This window comes from Passer montanus, unplaced genomic scaffold, assembly GCF_014805655.1.
Source record: "Passer montanus isolate IOZ18808 unplaced genomic scaffold, ASM1480565v1 scaffold18, whole genome shotgun sequence".
Lineage (NCBI taxonomy): Eukaryota > Metazoa > Chordata > Aves > Passeriformes > Passeridae > Passer > Passer montanus.
Genome location: NW_024365381.1, coordinates 15,677,354 through 15,699,488, shown reverse-complemented (window position 1 = coordinate 15,699,488; position 22,135 = coordinate 15,677,354). Strand labels below are relative to the sequence as shown.

The window sequence follows — 22,135 nt, the reverse complement described above, 5'->3', positions numbered from 1 at the left end:
AGTAATTTGGAGGAAACAGGAGAAACAGTTGGTCATTAAACATTAAATGTATTAATGGGGCACTCACAGTGTATGACTCATCTGGAAAAGGCAGTTCTCTACTTGCATTTCAGAAGGACTGCTGCAAGACAATAGCCACTGTGACAAATTTAGGTTTCTCTCACTTAATATTTAGCAGAATCTAATAAAGAAAACTTAAATCAATGCACTTTCCAAAAAATGCATGAGCAGCACGATTTACATCTTACAGCCAGAGGAATAGAAAGGCAAAGAAAAAACATTTCAAAGGAGGCCCTTAATTTCCACTCCCCAAATGGAGACCTTTAGGACTTGGTGTTTACAAATTACAGGGACTTGCAACTCCAGATGAAAACAATTACTAGTCAGAACATACAAAGCAGGAATCCTTCAAGCACTTCAGCAGCACATATAAAATCATCCACTTCTTCAGACTCATGTTGCTCTTGAAGTCCTGCTCAGTTCTCTGGAAATCTCAGACCTGCGAATATGGGTGAAGCACTTGGTAGCAGTTGCTTGATACATGGCATTGTTGGAAATAGAGCTTCTGCAGAGCTCAGAAAAATGACAAAAAAACCCCCAAAAAACCCGACTATACAGGATGCTGGCTTGATTAGTAAAAAGTGTCATATGATGCTTTGGATTATATGAATGGAGGGAAAAGTGATTAATGTAAAGTCTAATACATTAGGAGATACAAAGAAAGAGATAATTCCTAAGGGCAGAAATTCTGTTTGCTCTCAAGACACTGTGAATCTGTCCTTCACGTTTTTTGGTCCTTGTTGTTCATGATCTATTGAGCCCTATAATCATATCACTTTGATGAAAGCTTTGTGCATTTCCTTACTCTGAAGTTCTGACTCATTTAGGTGATTAGGAGGTAGAACGGTAAGAGAGATAAAATAACAGGACCACTTCAGAGCACACTTAAGTCACTGTGAGAACTCTCAAGCCCAAGGTAAATATATCTGTTCATAAGGAACTCTAGAAATGGAGACACTAAGAGAAACAGGCATGTGCACAACATCCTGGGCATTTACTGTAGACTTTTGTCTTGTTTTGCCTACTTTGTAGTAAATGAACTCTTAGTTTTGGCTGAGGAAAAAAATACTTTGCAGGAATCTGAAGAGAAACAAAATACTTATGTCTAGAGCTAGGGAAAATATGACACAGCTCAGAAGCCATTTGCAAGAAGAGAATACACGACAGGTTTGTTAGATGGTGGACAAAAAGCTTTGGGACGTGAAACCAGATATTTTACAACAAATGAAAACTAAAATCAGCTCACCAAAATAATCAGAACCCAGAGTATAATGTACCTTTATCAAAAACCAGTTACATCTTGCTTATGTTCATGATGGATAAAATTCACTGGCAGTTCAGGTGCAGGCAAGGCCTCAGAGTGAGATTCTGAGAAAAAGAAATGCAGTTTGACATTCCCAGAGTAAATATGGTGTGTGGGGAAGAACTTCAGTTACCAGCCCCATCAAGTCCTGACAAAAGGAATGTGAGAGCTGTTCCCAAGGTGAAAGAAGACAGGCTGAACAATGTGGCTAATGGGATCACATTGAGCTAATGGGATCACCACGACTTGTTTTACTTCTGTTGGTGCATGTCAAAACTCTGATGTGTTTTAAAATACATTCTACAGCAGCAGGCTAAATCTTGAGGCATTTTGGAGGGAATTTACATATCTGCATGTTTTGAGCCTTGTGTAGAAAGTGTCTACTGGGTAAGAACGCTACAAGTTCAGAAATTTGCAAATTGTAAAAGCAGATTCTCTTCTGTCAGACAAAGAGAAAAAAATAAACAGAAAGCTCAAACATGTATCTTATTAAACAGGCATTTAGTTCTGCTGTCCTCACATAAATTTGTAGAGGTTACAGACACCACACACTCGTACAAGCCCCAGTTGCTGTCCTTCACAAGCCAGGTGTAGACAAGAGAATAAATGCAGCCACACTGTAGCACCCAACTATACTACCACATGTTTAGAATCGGCACGTACTGACAACACTTGGGAATGCTGTAAGTAAAATTACTGGTTTCTAAAAACTCTGAAAACATGTTTGAAGCTCTTGATTATTGTATCCTGAAAGTATTCTAGAACTGTCCTTAGTCAACACATAAGCATTTAAAAATAAAGTTATACAGGTCAAAATGATCCTGCTTTGGCACCTACAGTTAAACTATTGCTCCAGAAAATGACTGTTTTTTTAAAGGGGCACTTGTGGGTCCCTTCCCAGCTCTCTGCATACAAACTCAGGTGTCTAAATTTACATATATGAGAGTGAAAAATTCAGCCACACTATTTAACAGGCAGATCTGCTGGGAGGTCTCTTGTAACCAGATTTTTTAAAGCCTCATATTTATTGGACAGATACTGGCCCAATTCCAATCCACAACTGCAAATCCAAAGAAACAGCTCAGAGCAAACCAGCAGCCTTATTAGCCTTTAAAGATTTCATTTTCAAGAACTCAAGACCCTTTATTGACTAATGAAAGGTTGGGTCCCCAAGCCCACAGACTGATGTTGCTTGGAACATATTTTAATAATTTTGGAGTGCTAGCAGCCATCTGTCTAAAGAGCTTTGATCACATAAATGCACTCTGAACTGCAGCTCCTTCCGACTCCAAACCCTGTCCAAAAGCCAAAGGGAACCCGCAGGCATGGCAACTTTGAGACAATTCAAAGCCCTGCAATGTGATAAGGCTGCTTTTATTATTTAGCACATCATTAGATTTAATGACACCACAGATAAGAGATACACTAAAAAGATACCATTGTCATCGCCTATCTTATAACAGAAACATCCAACTGTGACTTTGCTTTGTTTCTACCCAACACTTGTTACTTACTATGGTATTTTAAAAGAATAGTTAAATGAAACAAAAGGATTTATTTTCCTGCTGCAAACATCAGAAATAGTAAAAAAAGTACCTAACCAAAAAAAAAATAAAAAATAGGACTTTGTTTTTTTAATACATTCCTGCTTAGTTAAAAAAAACCAAACCAAAACCAAAAAAAACCCCTCCCCCCAAAAAAAAACAACACAAAAGACAAGCAGGGAAATTCCAAATAATCTACTGCATTTTTAGCTTAGATTATTGACTGTAAGGCAGATACTGCTTGCACATACAAACTTATTTTGACCAGCACTGAATACAAATTTACATTGAAAAGAGAGAGATCCATTACAGTTACAGCTCTTAACATTATAACATATATTAACAAATTTTACACAATTCCCATTATTATTTCCTACTTTTGAAACAATTTGGCCATCTCATAGCTTATTTTGTGGTGATCAGTATTTTTTGTTGTGGTGTCTTGTGACTGGTACAGACATATTCTATTAACTGAAAGCTTGGAAGCAATGACAGTGTCAGGCATGAAGAAAATATATTTTAATTACCAGAGTCAAGAAATTGCTCTCAAAAATCAAAGCATAATCCCTAAGAGAGTGGTGAAAACTGCATAAAAATCTCTCTCTTGATGACTGGAGAGACACAGTGGTGGAACCTGTGTGACAGAGCATGATTTTATTTGCTCCAAATGTCAGCAACCTCAGTGAGTTCAACTCTGAGATTACAGTGCTTGCAGGTTTCTCTTCATTCTGAGATCTCATTCTTGGCTCTCTTCCTCAGGAGATTAGCTACCAATAACCAGGAGAAAGTTTTAGTGTTGCACAGTATAATACCATACTTTTCAATCCACTAGCTGTCATACCAAGTGTGACTAGCTAGCAGTGTGAAATAAATAAATAAATAAATAAGAAATAAACCCTGCACTTATTTGTCATTTATGAAAACATTTTCAGGTGGCCATTCTGTAATGCTGATTCAGCACAGATTAAGAGAAAAGAAGATGAAACCATAACATGAAATGGCTCAGGTAGTGGAAGAGCTTCTCTAAACTCTTTGTTATCAAAGAAAAACAACACTGATGATTCACTCAGCGTAACTCCCTCCCTCTCCTTCTGTGGCTTTTCCTTCCAAACTCAGAGCCACAAAAGATCCTCTGCTAGTGAGACAGCAGCTCCATACCACTGGTTACATATCTGTCTTGTGGCATCAGGAAAAAAGACAAGTGGCTCTGTGCTAGCTCTCCTTCCTGTCATGAGCATGTAAACGGCTGCTTATAAAAGCAAACTATTACTAACATGTTACACTTTACTCAAATATCTGAAACTCAGAACTGAGCAAATCCCAGCAGGCCCACTTATTCACTGGAAAACTGTGGCTGAAGCTTCCAAGTTGGTCTCTACTCTCTTAAAAATGACTGCTTTCACACCTATGCTGGAAGAACTACCCACACCAGACAAGTAACACATCATTATGGAATGCTGGACACAGGTTAAAAACCTTCCAAAATACAAGACCTCTATCACATTAGTTAGAAAAGCAGGTAGTGAGTGGGAAGTTAAAATGGAATTTTTTCCAGTAAAACGCATCAGTGTGACACACATGTATCAATTTAACAAAAGCTCTACGTTTAGAAGGAAATTGAATAAAGAAAATACCTTACTCTCTACTTCTCTCTTTGTAAACAAAACAGGTGGGCAGCCTTCTGTTTTGTGTTCTGTGACAGGCAGAGGACTTCTGCCACCTGCATTCTTAGATACTCCCTAACATTTTTCCACTGTGAGCAGTGTAAAATGCAGAGTAAGAAAAGCAATGTTATGTCTAGCACTGACTGAAAATTGCTCATGTAGAAAGTCTTCTCACCAAAGATTTTTTTTAAATTGGGAAATGTAAATTCCAACACGAATGTGTCTTCCTGTGGCACATTTCTAAGTGAGAAGTTTTCTTTCACCTTAGTATTTCAAACTGTAATGCCATTTGATTTCAGTTCTTCAGCTGAAGAGAATTGAACTGAAACACATCAGTCATGATTTTGCAAAATTATTGAATTGACATTTTAACATAAAAACATGTCCTGTGAAAAACCAGCATAAAATGAAATGGCATTTTAAGTCCTCCTGACAATGTTATTACTATATTTCTAAATATCATATTAATAACAAAAGAATTCCCTTTCATACAATATTTATAGGGCAAGACAAATTCTTTTATACTTTTAGATTTTCTTCCTAACTTCTCATGGGAAAATCTGTCTTCCAAATAGCTCTTATTACACACACGGTTTTCCTGTGTTTCTTTAACTTGCTCTAGAGAGGGCTGCTTCTTATTCTGTATCTGTTTTCCTTCTCTCATTTTAAAGCAAGAGTACCTGCATTTTCATAGTCTCTAAAGGTGTTATGCAAAAGGGTAAAACTTCTTATTCAGTTTATACAAATAAAGCAGCTGAAGCAGTGTTTAGTGATGTGATTAATCTATATTCATCCAGCATTTCAACATTTCAATGTAGCCTTTGTCCACACACCCTTTCTAGCAGATAACAGATTTCATAATCCTGCATATACTCTTTATAGATTCTCCAATTTTGACTTTGTGTATTCTTACATTGTATAGAATAGATATTAACTTTAGTGATCTCATAATCCTAATTTTTACAAGTATTTCTACAGGAGTTTCATACTTTGTATTGCTATCTACTCCAAACTACCAGTAGCAGTCAGTGGGTTGATTGCAGGTAGTTCCTCCAGAGACTTTAAACCTTCCAAGAACTCAATTTTATTACACCTTAACAGCTTCGAAAAATGGTTCCTAGACATCTCTAACTATGTGCTTATTTCAAAAAAACACAAAACAAAGTTACACCTCCCAGGCTTTTCAGCTCACTGAGAAACCAAGGAAGTCATAACAGAAAATCACGCAGAGCAGAGGTAAAAAAGAAGGTGAAGGAATCAGCCAGGCAAAGGACAGCTGTGAACATAATGCCAGCAGGGCCTTGTATACAGAGTCGTGAGACCATATCAGCATCCAATGGCAAGGAATTCCTTTCTGTCAAGCAAATCGTTGCTCTTAGAGAAGAACAGAAACTCATGTGAAAAGGCCCATCCCAGCAAAAACGACAAAGTAAATGTTGTTTTAGTTCACATTACCCCACGACCGCAAATAAGTAGAGAAGTCAGCTCAAGTCTGGTGCAATACAGTGTAAGGACCTGTGGAGCACTTCTAGCCTTAAAGTACTTGGCACAAAAAGTGACTGGTTGGTCCTCAACTAATTTGAAAAATTTAAGAAACTTTGCCACTATAACATTCAGTGGCAGAAGCAGTAGTGGAATTAGCACAGTGCATGGTGCAAATTAAAACTGCATCACACAGCGTGTCAGGCACTCCAGTCCATATTCATGCTGCTTCCTCAATCCTGCTGCTTAGTGTTTCTATTGGCAAGGCACCTCTGAAGGCCAAGAGCCAGCCCCTGGAAACATTATGCACAAAGATTTCATAAAGTGTAGTTCATACCAATCCAACAGCACCACAAGGCAATTTTAACGTACTACATTCTGGTTGCAGGGATGGCGTGAGGTGGTTTGTTATTCCATCAGGTGCCTTGGATCTTTGACAGTTCAGTGCTTCCTCTCTCTTAAAATTTTCATAAATCACTAAAGCTGAGTTAGAAATTGTTTTGCCATTCTAATTTTTTTTTCCAGTAAGATAGAAAAACTTTTAAAATCATGTTAGGGCAAAAAGCAAAATATTTAAAAAAATTTTTGGTGTGCTTCTAAATGAATGAGAGACACCAAAAGGTTAAAGAGCATGCTGATGCCTAGAATATTTCATTGGAGGGCAAAAAAAAGGATACCCATCAGCCCCCAATAGGTTCAGATACTGTTTCGCCTTTGCATTGCCTGCCAAAGTGCCACTGTAAACATCAAGCCTATGGTACATACTGGAGTTTCTCTCCACTGTCCCTTGTCTTTACAAATGGTCAAATACTAACTGGAGAATGGATGTGAGTCTGGTCTGCCATGCTCCCAAGAAATTTTTCTATCCACAGATTTATTTCTAAAGTCAGTCTCTCTGACTATATTATTGTTAGAAAGTTGAACAAATGCACAAAGCGAGACAATAATCAATTCCAAGCTGGAGAATAAGAAGTCTGGGAATGGGGCAGGGACAGGAGGATAATAAATTCAATAAAGTGTGCAATACACAAGGATAACAAGGGAGTGCTCTGCCTTTACTGCTCACCTGCACCAAGCCACTGAGAAATAAAGCCATCTCAGTAGCACCAGTAAAACCTCATGCAGCTGCTTTCCAATGCAGGGGCAGCTCACTGATCAGTCTTCCCCCCTTCGGCTGTCTGATCCAGCTCATGAAACAGCCCCCAAACCTTGGACTTTTATCTCCTATGACACCAGCAAGAGCTGTGATTGCACAAGCAATAAAGCAACAAAGGAAAGAAGTCATAGGGGACACAGGGGCTTACCAGTGGGAAAACGCTTATGAGACTACAGAGAAAGACTCACCTAAAATCCCAATTCTTTTGGGGCTGCAGCACCTCACTGCAAAGTGGCACAAAACAGAAGAAGAGAAAACTGGGCACATAGATTCCAAATCCCAGGTCCAAATAATCAGGGTGTTGGCTCCCTTCACCCCCACAATTTGACTAAAAATTCACTGAAACCTCCATGCATTGCTGAGAGAAAATGTGGTTTTAACCAATCTGATTTAAAGACAGCAGTGTTTCTCCACCTCAATTTTCTACTAATTTTAACATTCAGTTCAATAAACAAACAGAAAGACAGTCCCTGCCTTTCTTTTGTTATAACAGAAGACAAACAAAAACCTTAGTGTTCCCTTACAGATTCATTGCTTTCTATATGTTTGGCTGCATCAAACTGGAGCAGATTAGTTTCCTCCAAAACATGTATTACATGGTCTCCCACTGCATATCCAAGCCCCTCATCTCTTTGGTATAAAAAAAGAACCTCTTCTGCGCTTGTAAGTGGGAAATTTAATTAGCTGACGGTTTATGTTTAATGTCAGCTGTCTGAAATGCTTCAATAAAATAGAAGTCTCTTCTGCAAGAACAGAGAATACTTGAAACACAACCGATGTCCTCTCCATGATGCAAAACTGCTCTTCAAAAAGAACTGTGTGTTTTACAGTGATACCATTACTTGGTCATTCTTCTTAATGACTGTAATTACACCATGTTATGTCTAAGGCAACTAGTACTGAAACAATGACAGCAACTGCCAGAACAGAAGCAAGCAGACAGGATGAAAAGAGCAGGAAAATGAGTCAACGGCCATAACTGAATGGCCATAACTGAAGTGAGATAAAAAAACCCAGGTATGAAAAGACCAGTTCTCTGAGGTAAACTGCTGGGACAGGTGCTCAAGGTAGTCAGCTATTGCTTTAGAGGAAGGACTGAGATCACCACTCTGCATTAGTGGTTGCAGCTTCACTAATGCCACTGTAAATGGGTTCCAGTTCATTTGGGCTGGGAAATTGGATGTTAGAGCAGCCCAATCTTCTGCTACATATTGTGTTCCCCTAAGGCAAATCTAGACTGAGAGAACTCTGAAGAAGATGGAGAGATGGCAGAACAAACAGCTGAAATGAGCAGGGGTCTGTCAGAGTACAAGAACCTGACTATTTAGGCTATTTATTGTATTCTGACTTGTTACTGCAGTGGCTGTGAAGATGAATATTGACTTTCTAGTAGAAATAATTTATAGTTTTTAATAGCCCTTAAAACTGGAATGAAAGCAACATTCTAACAGCAAGAATTACACCATTCTATATCCATACACAGAGTCCATGGAGCATGGTTGAAATGGCACCATCTGAGTATTATATTCCATAACATCAGTCATGAAACTATAGAATGGAAGTAAATTAAACACACACAACTGTATCCAAAGCTTGAATAGAAAGTCTTTTTATCCAGGACTAGAAATAATGGCTATTTATGAGAAATATGTTTCTTCATCTATTTCTCCTGTTACAGGGTGATTCAGTTCTGTAATTAAGATGAAAATTGAGTTTGCCCCTGAGTCTTTAAGTTCTTTATTTGGGGAAATAATAAAAAACCTTCTTGATTTCCTACTTTCACATTTATTGATCTCAGTCTTTAAAAAATTAACTTCCATATCCTTTTACAAGAGACTTTGTGGGAAAAATATATGGACATCCATAAAACCAACTGTTATTTACACCATTTGCTTATGCCACTTAAACATGAATTCCAAGTATTCCAAATGAAGTATTGTAAGCATTGAAACTTGTAGATTTAAATTCTGTTAAACCTCTTCAATAGTTTTTAACTTATAAAGTGCTACAACTGGTTAGAGAGCAAGAAAGCTGCTAGCATTGAATGCAGAGAAACTACCCATATTAACTGAAAGTTTGAATCTAAAACTACTTATTTCAGGTAATTGTACTTATTAGTACAAGGAGCCTTACAGAAGTTAATCTTCTATTTCATTGTTGAGAACCATCATATGACTGAAAAATAAGGCATGTTTTTCACCCATGCTCACCATAACTTACATATTCCAATTACTTTGCAACATTATACTGCTTTTGACTGGGATACAGTAGATTTTCTTCATAGTAGGTGGTATGGCATACATTTTGGATTTGTGTTGAAAAAAGGCGTTGCTAACACATGGATGTTTCAGTTACTCCTGAGGAGTGCTCACACAGAGTCAAGCCCTTTTTGCTTTTCATTCTGCTCCAGTAGTGAGCAGGTGACGGGTGCCCAAGAAGTTGGACAGAGACACAGATGGAACAGCTGACTCCAACTGACCAAAGGCATATCCCACACCATATAGTGTCACACTTCCCATATAAATCTAGGGGAAGAAGGAACCTGATTATAAAATTGGACAGATCACATAACTGAAATATATGCAAATACAAAACTTGTGATGATGTTCAAACAACAGAGGTATATGAGAAAGAGGTAGTGGGAGTCCCATGTACTTCAAAACTGGTTATTTGGATATAGCCTTCTTTGGTCACTGAGGGTCTTATTATTTGCATTAATCTCTAGCTTAAAGAGCATTGTGTATAAACAATTATATTAGTATGACAGAAACTCTATGCTATTCCTAACTGTTATGCAAATTTTAATTTCTGGTGTGTATTTTTGAGTTAGCATCCAGAAAACACCATTTTATTTTTGAAACCTGACACAAAGCCAACAGAAGAAGAACAAACAGAAGCACAGAACCTGCCAAACTTTATTTGTAGCCAGCTTCTTGTTCCTTATGTATCTGAATAAGCTTCTTCCTCCTTTTTAATTCCATTTCACTTCTCTATCCCTTCTAAAGAAGACTCAAACTGTTCTGGGATATGCTTTCTTTTCAAAAAGTCAAAAGTCAGAGGGAAATAAATGTTTCCTCATTATATCTGGAAAAGCTAATATAAATTTTGGGTTAGGCCATTATAGCTTTCCATGAAGCTTCAGTTGGGATTTGCTTTTCACTTCACCTGAAAAGAAGCGTGGTTTACAAAACAGACTTCTTTCACATTTGGAGGGAAAAAAGAAATGAACGTCTTCAAACAGCAACAGCTACCAGATAAGAGAATTGTAGAATAATGAGGTTGGAAGTGACCACTGGCTACCTCCAGTCCAACCTAACTTCTTCCCAAAGTGATATCAATATGAGATCACACCATGTTGCTCATGACTTTATCACGTTAGGCACTGGAAATCTCCAAGGATGGAGATGGTAAAAACTTCTCTGGCAACCTGTTCCAATGATGGACAGCCCCTATGGAAAAAGTTTTCCCGTGTAACCTGTCTGAAATGCTCTTGTTTCAATTTGAGTCAGTTGTTTCTCACCCTGTTGTCATGGAGCACTGTGAAGAGGTCGCCTTTCTTGACAAGCTCTGCACAGACTCTGTTAGGCTGCCATTAGGTCTCCCTGGAGCCAACAAAGGAAGGAATATTTTTTTCTTTCCCAGGCTGTACAAGAGCAGTACCCTTGGTCTCTCTTTACATTGCAAATGCTATGGCTTCCTGACTGTACCAGTTGCCCTCTGTCAAACTTTCTCCAATTTATAGATGTCTTACTTTTACTGGGAACCTTAAACTGGATGCAATATTCTAGATAGCAATAATCTTTCCTCTGGAGAAAACAGAAGGGGATTTTATTTTTTCCCCTGAAGGTCTCCACTTGTTTCCCTCCTTTAGGCATGTCTGTGTGTACTTACTTCACACATACAGATATTCTGGACCTAAGTATCTCTCCCCTGATTTTGTATGATCAAATGATACTTTGCTTTTCCTGGATTATGCTAATGTTAGTGAAAGTCAGATTGGTATAAAAATGCACATTTTAATGGCATTGTTTACACATGTATACATACAAAATAGTTAATATACACACACAGTCATTACTTTTGTGACCAAATCCTTGAAATGTTATTGTGTGTTAAGGCACAAGTACAAGTAATGTGGGTATCACTTGTATGCTTTAATAGGAACCTCTAGGTTTTTTTGTTTGCTTTGTTGTTGTTGTTTTTTTGTTGTTGTTGTTTTGTTCTGTTTGTTTATTTGTTTTTGTTTTCTTAAAATTGCTTCTTCTAAGTTAAAGAATGATGTAGTGTCCTGGTTCTGGACAGGGTAAATTTCTGCAGTAGCCAGGAGGGAGCATGGCTGTGACCCAGAGGATATTCTCTACCACCTTATGACATCTTCCAGTTGGAGGGAGAAGCGAGTCTTTTCTGGGGAGAAAGGGCTCCTTCCCATTGGCATAGCGTGGCTGTGGTTGGGTTGGGGTGAGAATTGTGCATGTGAATCACTCTCTCTTTTGTATGCTTTTGTTATTAATATTGTTGCTGTTACTGTTTGTTTTCTTGTCTCATTGCTGTTTCCAGTAAATTATTCTTATCTCAACTCCTGAGCTTCACCTTATGTGCCTCCAATTCTCTTTTCCATCCTGTTGCAGGGCAAGAAGCAGGAGGGAGAAGGGGGGAATGGGCAAGTGGCATGTAGTGTGGAGAATCTCAGCAAGACCACTAAACTGGGGAGTACCATTCCTAAACCAAATCAAAAAATCTCACTTAAAAAAAGGAGAAAAATAATAAAGTTGGAGAAATGCTTTTTGTAAGGCCAGGGAAGACCAAAGAGCAAAAGGAGAAATAACCAAATGAGCCAAAATTCTCAAGCCCTTATGTTGGGGCTTAAGACAGAAAGTATAAGAATCTGGCGAAGACATGAAAGAGCAGTAGGTGAAGGGAATGTGCACCTGGCATTGTCACATTGCAGTTTTACAGGTCTCTTGACAATTGGAGCATGTGTGGAAGCCTGTATTTTGCTCACTGGGGAATTACAAAATCCAAAAAGAGAAGTAACTCCTGGGAATGCAGTCTTGAACAGCAAATCATACAGCTAACTCACTTGGATCAAAGCAGCAAACTTCCACCCCAGTTCAGAACAGACTGTCTAAAAACACTCCCAGTGCTTATTCTAGACTACCGTAGCATGGCAAGCACTATGAGGAAATAAGAAGACCCAGCAGACATCTATACATCCATCCCTTCCACATACAAATCAGAGTGCAAATTTTCATTCATTTGGGATGGCTTGGGAAATGCACTGTCTACCTTGTCATTCATAATTACTGTGGCCATCCCACCCTTGGCCTGGTACAGTTCCCAAAGCTTTATGTACATGTGACATATATTCTTTTCTGTCTCCTTGGCATGTGTTGCAGATGTCCATGTAACTTAAAGGAAACTGTAATCAAAATGTCAAGAAGTTCATAAGAATCCTCATAATGGTGCAATTAATTTCTAATCAAGTCAAAAGACAGGCCTGAGAAATTAAAAGTTGCTGCTTATGCACTTATAGGAATCCTTGTTGCTTTTTACAACCCTTGCAAGTTCAGCTCCAGGTGGCCTCTGGCTTTTCAAGTAATGTCTTTGTATGCTTAAGACAGTGTTTCCATACAGAGAGGTTCTGATTCATAACCTGAATGTCTTAAGTTTGGAATACTTAAGACATTCAAAACCCCTCTGGACCTGGGCAATCAGGTCTCAGTGGCCCTGCTTGAGCAGAGCTGGACAAGACAGCCTCCAGAGGTCCCTGCCAACCTCAATCAGTCACTCTGTGTGTCCACTTCGGAACACATTAGCCTCTAGAACAGTGAGGTAGGTAGGAGATTAAATCTTCTGCTTTAGATGTTATAACTTGTATAAATCAGTAGAACAATACAATAGTTCTTGCCCCAGGGGATAATCAAGTGAGCATTCCAACACCTTATGGATAGATTTTGCAAATGCTGTCAACCAACTTACAGTGAAATTTTGACTGTTCAAATTAACATGGTACATTCTAATGCTGATTCCCACAAGTCATTATTGTTAATATTTCTGGGATTTAAAGCATTTACAAAGTAAATGGCTGTTGCTGCCTACTATACTTGTTAAACATTGTATGTTGTTAGTGCAAATTCGATAGGCTATGCCAAAAATGTAAGTCAAAAATCAGTGAAAAGTCTCCTACAATGTGTACAGATCAACACAAACAAATTTTTAATTTCTAAAATATCAATAAAAAATGCATTTCAGTTTTTAAATTATTAAAAAAAACCCCATTTAAATGAGTAATAAGGGCACCATAATAAATTCTTTCTAGCTTGGTAAATCATACCATAATTTGTGCACACACTAAATGCTGACCAAATTCATTAAATGCAATAATCACAAATTGCTTGGGGTTTCTATTCACTATTAACAGGCTTTAAATAAATGCCTATGAGATTTAGGGACAAAAGTTGTTTTTGAAACTTCCCTCCAAGGTTTTAATAAACTTAATGAGAAGGGAAAACTTGAAAAACCTCTAGAAACCTGAGTATTTTTCACTTTTGAATGCTGAAACACAGAAAACATACACAGTTCTGCTACTGCAAATGCTTTCTAGACATAAATAACTAGCCCTCTTTATTTCCAATGAGTATAGTATTCACACTATATTTATTATTTACCTCTGTAGCCCACATCCCTCATCACAGACATTCAGCCTTCAGATTCACAATTTTCAGCTGTGTTGATGCCAATTCTCCTGCCTTTAACCTGCTGGCAGCTCTGTATCCCCTCTCACACAGCAGGTCAGGATGAAATGAGAGCTGTAACCCAACATCACTCCATAAAACAACCTAACTCCTTCACTAGACCACACAGAGCTTTCCTTAGGGACTAAAACCCACCGATCCATGCAAATGTTCAGTGCAGCACACCTAAATTAATGAGAATGGGTATTTCTCTCATTCTCCAAACCGCCACAGAACATAAGGAATTAAGAGGCACATATATTGGGGTTGAAGAAGAAACCGGTATTTTAGAATTACAAATTTATTATTTTAAAATCTATATTGACTAAGTTAGGTATGTGCAAACAATCAGGGAAAAAACAAGCATTTATGTAATCTGGTTCTTTTGTCCATGTGTTTTTAAGTGATCACATTGCCATAGCACAGCTTTTTAGTGAAAAAATCAGCCATCACCAACTTTTCACTTCCCTTGGAAGAAACGAATACAAAATTCAGGCTATAAGAAGGGGACTCCTGTTTCAAAGACATGGTTGGTGAGCAGTAGAGCAGAAATGCAGGCTTTGATTCATTGATGTATTCACATTTTTCCAACAAATACCTATTTGATAAGGCCATTTCCTCACTCAGTCAGACATCATACAGAAAATTTTCCCTATGAGTCACTCATTCATATTAGAATCAATCATTTTACCTGTAATAAACACGCAATGTTTGGACTTCTTCCTCTAGTTTTTTGCACTGTTGAAGAGCAGCTTCCTTTACTTGTTGCAAAGTTATCAGTTCTGCCTGTGAAATGATAAACAACCGATAACTAATTTATTCAGAACATCCATACTTTTTTGAAAACACATCAATCTGTGCAATAATTTCAACCACTATAACTGCACACATAGAGTTATACTGCTGTATGTAACATAGTGTTGTGGCTTAACCCCAGCCAGGAATTAAGTACCATGTAGCTGCTTGGTCACTTCTTTCCCCTTCCTCCTACTGATGGAATGGTGAGGAGAATCAGGAAAGAAAAGAAAATCAAACTTGTTGATTGAGATAAGAACAGTTAAATAACTGAAACAAAGTAGAAGATAATAATAATAATGATATTAATATGAGTAATTGTAATAAAAAGGAGAGGGACAGAGGGAGATAAATCCCAAGACAGGCAAGTGATGCACAATACAACTGCTCCCCACCTGCTGACTAATGCCAAGCCTGTCTCTGAGCTGTAACTCACACCCTTTCCTGGTAACTCCCCCCATTTTATATACTGGGTGTGATGTTTTATCACACAGAATGTCCCTTTGGCCACTTTGGTCAGTTGTCCTGACCATGCTCCCTCCCAGCTTCTTGTGTACCTCCTCACTAGCAGTGCAGGACACACTGAAAGTCCTTGACTTGGGGGAAGCACCACTTAGCAACATCTAAAACATCAGTTATCAACGTTATTTGCATACTGAATCCAAAACCCAGCACTGTACCAGCTACCAGGAAGCAAACGAGCACCACCCCAGCCTATTTAATTCCTATGAAATATTCCTTCTTTTTCTAGTATTGAAATTTTGCTATTTTTTTCCCCCTAAAACTAAGAAGTTTTGAATGGCTTCTCCCGTGTAAGTTTTTCGAATACCTAAGGTTAGAACTCTTTAGTTCAGACAAGTGTTTATCAGCAAACATATTTCATATGGTATATATGCAATATACATTGGTATGATATATATTGCTATACCCCACAACTGCTGGTCAACATACAGAAAGTGAAGCAAAGCCTTGGCCATGAACTACTGACACGACTCTGGTCTGCACATGGCTCCCTACCTGTTTAAGGGCAACCAGGACCCTGAGCAGTGGCAGGCAATGAGCCAGCAGGGACTGCAGAGGCTGGCACTGACAGCACATGCTGGGATCTGGGTGCATTCTTACCCAGGATCTGGTTTATGGAGGGAATCCTTGAGCAATCACCATCATCTCCCATCTGTGAACCCCATTGGACACTCCCCCTCCCACCCTTGATTCACACTGAAGGGAGTGTGACTCACGACCATAATGGAAATTGCAGCATGTGGCTTGCAATTCAGGAAGGGAGCCAGCCCCAACAGTTAAAGAGGAGGTAGGGAGAAATAAGTATTCACGCATATTTAGTATGTGTCTATACCTTAATCACTATTAATTTTAGAAGTCCAGTTTCAATAGCACTGCAGGACTGCCTTGAGGGCCCAGGTACCATATAAATAAATCAGTGGGTGATTTATTGTTGTAACAACAAATAAGAGCAGGCTTCCACAGCAATTCCTTGACACATGAGCCTGAGCATTGGGCTGTTTTCCAATGTTTTTAATTCATGGTGTAAGTTATTAATTGTACAAATTGTAGGGCCCTTAACCAAGAGGCACATGTGTGAGAAATGCCAACTGTGGATTCTGCCAACTCTTCAGGACAGTGTTGCGGAAAAGTTTCTTAGTAAATTAAAGACCTGTTATATGAGCTACAAACCCATGAAGGGAAATGCACATAGTTCAGCCTTGAAGTCTGCCAAACTCACTGTATAATCATGAACAACTCTGCCTGTATGCCTCAAAATCTCTCTCCTAAAACAGGGCTCCCGCTTGCTTCTGTTTCCTGTTTGTCTCTTAAGACTGTAAGTCTTCAAGGCAGGTGTTTTACTGTTTACTGTCAACTCCCAGTCATCTATGGGCAATTCATTCTGCTGGTTGATTAATCATGTCCTGGATAGTTGGCTGATTCCTGGCAAATTTTATTGAACACCGCATTGCACAAATGCAGCTACACAAGCAGTCTGTGAACCGTGCTGCTCGGTGGGTCGTGTTGCACCCAGGGTTTTGCACTGCCCAGGTACAGAACCCACTGCTGTAATTGCTCCTGTGAGAGAGATCCATAAAGTTTTAACAGGAAGTTCCCTGGAGAATAAAAACTTTCTTACTATATGGGGGGCGTTCCTTCAGCTTTAAAAGCAGAAAGCGTTAATGTTTAACATCTGAGTGACAGTGGTTTTGAGCTTCTGATACTGAAAACAATGTACTGCATGCTGGCAAGCCCTAACTTCTGTCAGAAAGAGGTTAAAATCCTCTGCAGGTGAGCCTCTTGCCTGGTGTAGCTCGCTGCCTTGCCAGCAGAACTCACAGAACGCAAGATGCTAGCCAAACCAAGCTATTTTCTGTAATTATACTGTTCTGTAGGTGAAACAACATTCTTAAAAATTGGAAAACACACTTGAATCAAAGTAGGTGGTTTGTTCTAGAGGCCAGTAATTAACATCCTTGCCAATTTTCAGTGTACTGTGAAGTGTGATTGAAATGGTAGACTGGAAGGAAATGTTTGCAGCTGACACACCTACTCAGAGAGATTAACGGCTAGTCTCTTTGGAGAACTATCATAAAAAATACACCTAATGTTCCACTTGCCATTCAGGACAAGAGTCAGAGGCACTAGAGTGTTAAGACTATTATTTATGTCAGTTTTTCAGCAGAAAAAACTGCACTGATTTGACTGGGTTTGCATCTGGGTTTGTACTAATAAAAATATCAGCAGAATCAGGCTCTTTGGATAAAAACAAAACAAAACAAAACAAACAAAAACAAACCAACAAACCCAAGAGCTACAAAAAGTGAAGAGAAGAAAAATAGACTCCTCAGTAACTTCCAAGTAACTTCCAGTGGAGTTGATACTAGGGAGCTTCACGAGACCAACAAAAATCCAAGCACAAGAGTCTCTGTGCACAGCATGCAGCCATGTGACAAAATGACCCATTGTTCACAGGCCTGAAGGGTGGTAAACACAAATAAACGAGTCAAATATCCTCCCAAGGCAGAGATGTCTTCCTTCACTAGAAGAAGGAAAGCAAAACAGTGCTCATCACAAAGTTAAATTGCTAACTAAAATAATGGCATCTGCTCTACAGTAAAGAATTTGGAAGACTCCTAAATGTATATTGAAATGCATCCATACTGCATATGGCAAAAATCCTGCATGAGCTCACCTCTAGTAATAACAATAGCTGCTTGAGAACTTTTTAACAAAATATTGTTCCTCTGGAAAATGTCAAGCTGTGGAAATCAGAACTTTTCACTGAAATTTATTTGTTTTGATTAAATTGTTTTGGAAGGTAGGGTAAAGAAGAGGCAAGAAGAAGAATTACATGCAGGTTCCTCTGGTGGTGGTTTCCCATAAAAAGGTCACTTTAGAGGTGAGCTTGGTCACCTTTTGGTATAGGTTCACTCTCAGCAAAGCTCCTTTTTAACCCTGAAAGGGTATTCTGATCTCTTGGATACTGTGAAAAATATTTCTGAATATTTTGTTTTGTCCAGAAGTTCCTACACTTTCATATTTGGTTTAATGTGGATAGATTCTTTCCCATTCTCTGTGCCCCTATCCACCTTCCTGCAAAGGAGAATTGTTGTTTCTTTATTTTCCCATTTTGCATTTTAGCAGTTATTTGGTGAAAATTTAAATTTTCCAATTAAATATAAAATCTAATCAAACTACCTATCAAACTTAAAATAGTTGGTCTCACCTAAAGAAAATCTTGGTACTGATCTTTTTGCTGTTGCTTTTGCTTCAAAACATTTAAAAGAACAATGTCATGTTTTCTTACCACAAAGTCTGGAAAAAATACAAGACCTGAGCAAAAGAAAACAGAGGACAAAACTAGTTTTTATCTTTTCCTAATTCCTCTAGGGAAACATGAGCACCCTCAACTCTAATCTAAATTGAAAGAGGTAAGAACACACAGCCTCCTATGCTGTCAGGTTCTCTCTGGAACCTCACCTTTGTGTGAGAGATGGCTTTTGTAAGACTTTTCAATATCCAATAGAAAGGAAAAAATCCAATTAAGTTGACTAATAAAGTTTCATAGCTTTTTAAATTGATTTATTTTCTTATGCATTTATGCACAACATTATATATATATATATATATAAACATTTATTTTTCCTTTCTCTGAGATAGGCTAAATAAACCTTTTCTGTTGCCTCTCACTAAGCAGGCTCTTCATTACCCTGATCAATTTAAATGCATCTCTCCTCAGTACTCTGTACTCATGCCAGTGGAAACCTCTTACCTGACACATTCTTGTACGCTTTTTGCTCCCAGTCACCCTCCAGCCTGTTCTGCACACTACACTGGTATTACCCAGTTGACAGTGGAAACTCTTATTCATCCTGAAAAGATAATACCTTACACTTGGCACCGAAATTCCACCCTGCTGCTTTTGTTTTTCCAGTACTCGAGGCCATCCCAATCTTTCTGCAAGACAGCTTGAACCTACTTTGTATTAATAATATCTCCATGCCCTATTAAAAACAACTCCCAGCTCTGTATCATCAAGCAATTTTGTTGGCACATTGCTGCTCTTCATGCCAAAGGTTCTCAATGACAGCATTAAAGAAAACTGGTTCAGCACCAACTGGTAAGAAATTGGAGAGAAATTCCACTAGCGAAATCCTTGGACCTTAACATTTCTTCCCTCAAATCTGTTTGCTGCTGCCTTCCTGCTAACTAGTTCCTTATTGCCTTTGACTAATCCCTCATCTCCTTCATGGGTACATGACATTTTGCAGACAGACATGAGCTAAACATGCCCATTCTTCCAAACAAGAGACGCTGGGTGAACCCAGCGAGCAGCAAGCAGCATTTCCCACATTAAGCTTGTGCCTGCTTGTAAAATAACAATATATGCATTCCCCACTGTAATTAATAATTTTCCATATGGCACAACCTATAAGCTTATGTGTCAGGTTATATTAAAAAAGTTTCCTTGTCTAAATAACCAGTTATCATACCAAAGAAGAATTCTTGCATGATCATTCTTGTGTGAAAACTGTACTTCAATTCACTCTTGATGAATCCATGCTTTAAAAATATTTTCCTTCCAAACTTACTCTGAAGCCTCACAATAAAGACTTATTCATCTATAGTTGTCAAAATTATATTTTTCCCCTTCTAAATATAGATGCTCTTCCTGCTAATTCCCTGTCATATTACACTGCACATGGCCTCATAAAATTTATTAAAGAACTTTACTATCATTCCTGGAATTTCAGGTACCAGCTCTTTCAGAACTGGGGATGGAAACCATTCATTAACCCAATGCAAGCACAATAATCTATTGAACAGCTGCCATGTACTCCATTTGCATACATTCACTTCTCTTTACCATTACCTCACAGCTGGCATCTTCATTGCCCAGTGCTGATAGAAACAAAAATTAAAATCACACGCTTTTAGACCTAATCCAGAATTACCCCTGATCTCCATGCCATTCTCAGACCAGTGGCATATTTCCTCTTTCCTTGTTCTCATTTCAGTTGTTACACTATTGTTTGTTTCAATTTCCTTCCCAAGGGAAAATTTAGCTTAACCTCAGGCAATTTTAATTTGTCTCTAGATCTCCTGTTTTCTAAGACCTAACTTCCTTGCTTAATAAGTACCCTTCTTGTGGACAACTTATTTGTGCTTTATTTGCATGGAAATTATAACTGACTCAATTAGAATGGGTACCCTTTCTACCCAGTACAACTTCTCTTGGCTTGACTGAGATACATATTAATGCACGAGTTTAATGCACTATTCCTTCACTCAGTAATAGTCATTACCAGCATTTCGCTTCTACTGACACAGGATAGAAGAAGGTTGTGTGAGAAATCTGAGGAGTCTCCAAGTTAATCTCTACAATTTATGGTCTCAGTCATTTACATTTGGTAGAGCTGTAAAGGGGAAAAGGGGAAAAATGGCAGTAAAGGGGGAAAATGGCAGTCTTTCCACTCTAGGTCCTATGTTATCTGGAGTCTGAAATGGAATCTAGCCTCAAACAGACAACAGAGAATTGCTCCCATTTCTTGTGAGGAAGAAGTTTGGTTCTGCTGATATTAGCAGGCTGGCTGGACAGGAAGAGCTCAGGTGTCTTCTCAGGGCAGCAGGAGATTAGGAAGGCAAATAAAGGTTTCTTTCATTCTGAACTAGAATGAACAAAAAAACCCCAACTCTCTAAAAAAAAACCATTTAAACTGAAGAAATATTTTAATCTTACACTATTTTTAATGCTTTTACATTTTACACATCATGTCAGTAAGAGAAATACACATTGTCTGATAGAGAAGGTCATGTTGTGACACATGAGATCCAACTTCTAACCGTTCTGTTATTTTTACATTAGCAGCTGCTACTTAGTGCAGATTACAACAGCTCATCTTATTTTCTATATCAAAGTGTCAACATATCAAACTGTTTCACCAACAATACAAGTAGGTAATGCTTTGATCTAGAAAGGAATATAAGCACTTGTCTCATTAATTAGGGGATCAGAGGTTTTCAGGGTCAAGAAAAAGACTCCAGCTAACGAGAGGACTGAAAATGGCTAGCACTCTAATAACTCACTAAGTAATCTCCCTTTTTTTTTTTTTAATCACCCTGCTGAAGTGTCAAATTGTTTCATTACAATACAAACGGGACACATTGACCTAGAAAATTAGATGAAATGCTTCAACTTGCATTTAAGTATCAGCTGGCCTTGATGACTTTAAAAATTAAAAGGTAAAATTAGAACTTACTATAGTAATTGTTAGAAAATATTGACACATCATGAAATACATAATTAACAAGAATAAGTCCAATTTAAAATATAATAATTAAACTGTTTACTTCTGAAGTTTGAAATGTAAGTTTCAATATTCACCAAATAAAACTTCTGGGAGATAAACTGAGATGGAAAGGCTTGGAATAGTAACTGAAACTATTAGAAATTCATGCAAAGTTGTTTCTCAACACACAATTTTCTAACAGAAATCGTTTTTCTAAACCTGTCTTAAGAGTAAATGGAGCAACTGTATTACTGATCCCTGAAGGATCTGCACTGCTGTGGAGAATCACTACAGCTAGAAAAAATACAATAAAGACCAGCTGCGGGTTATCTGTGCGTGAGAGTTTCAGGGTAAGCGTGGCAATTGTGGGAACTCTTAACAGCCTTTAAGTTGCAGCCCTCACCAACCCTCTGCCACAACCACACCCGGGTTGACATACCCTTTGGGCACAAAGGAAAGGTATCTCAACAGCAAACATGACCTTTATGAGTTTGCAGCAGGATGAAACAATTAATCATAATATTGTATTCTACAGTCTAATACTACTGTTGGTCCAAATAAATAGCTGTAATGAAACTTTTTTTTTTTAAATAAAAGGCATTA

General features: G+C 38.2%; 1 protein-coding gene across 3 annotated transcripts in view; it reads right to left on the bottom strand.

Annotated features, from left to right (window-relative positions):
* The window catches only part of MIPOL1 (mirror-image polydactyly 1), a 185,899-nt gene that overhangs the window by 33,638 nt on the left and 130,126 nt on the right, over positions 1 to 22,135 (bottom strand). For all 3 annotated transcript variants that reach the window (XM_039705098.1, XM_039705099.1, XM_039705097.1), the window contains exon 11: positions 14,635 to 14,729. In XM_039705098.1, coding sequence (XP_039561032.1) covers positions 14,635 to 14,729 — 95 coding nt within the window. The remainder of the gene's footprint in view (positions 1 to 14,634; positions 14,730 to 22,135) is intronic.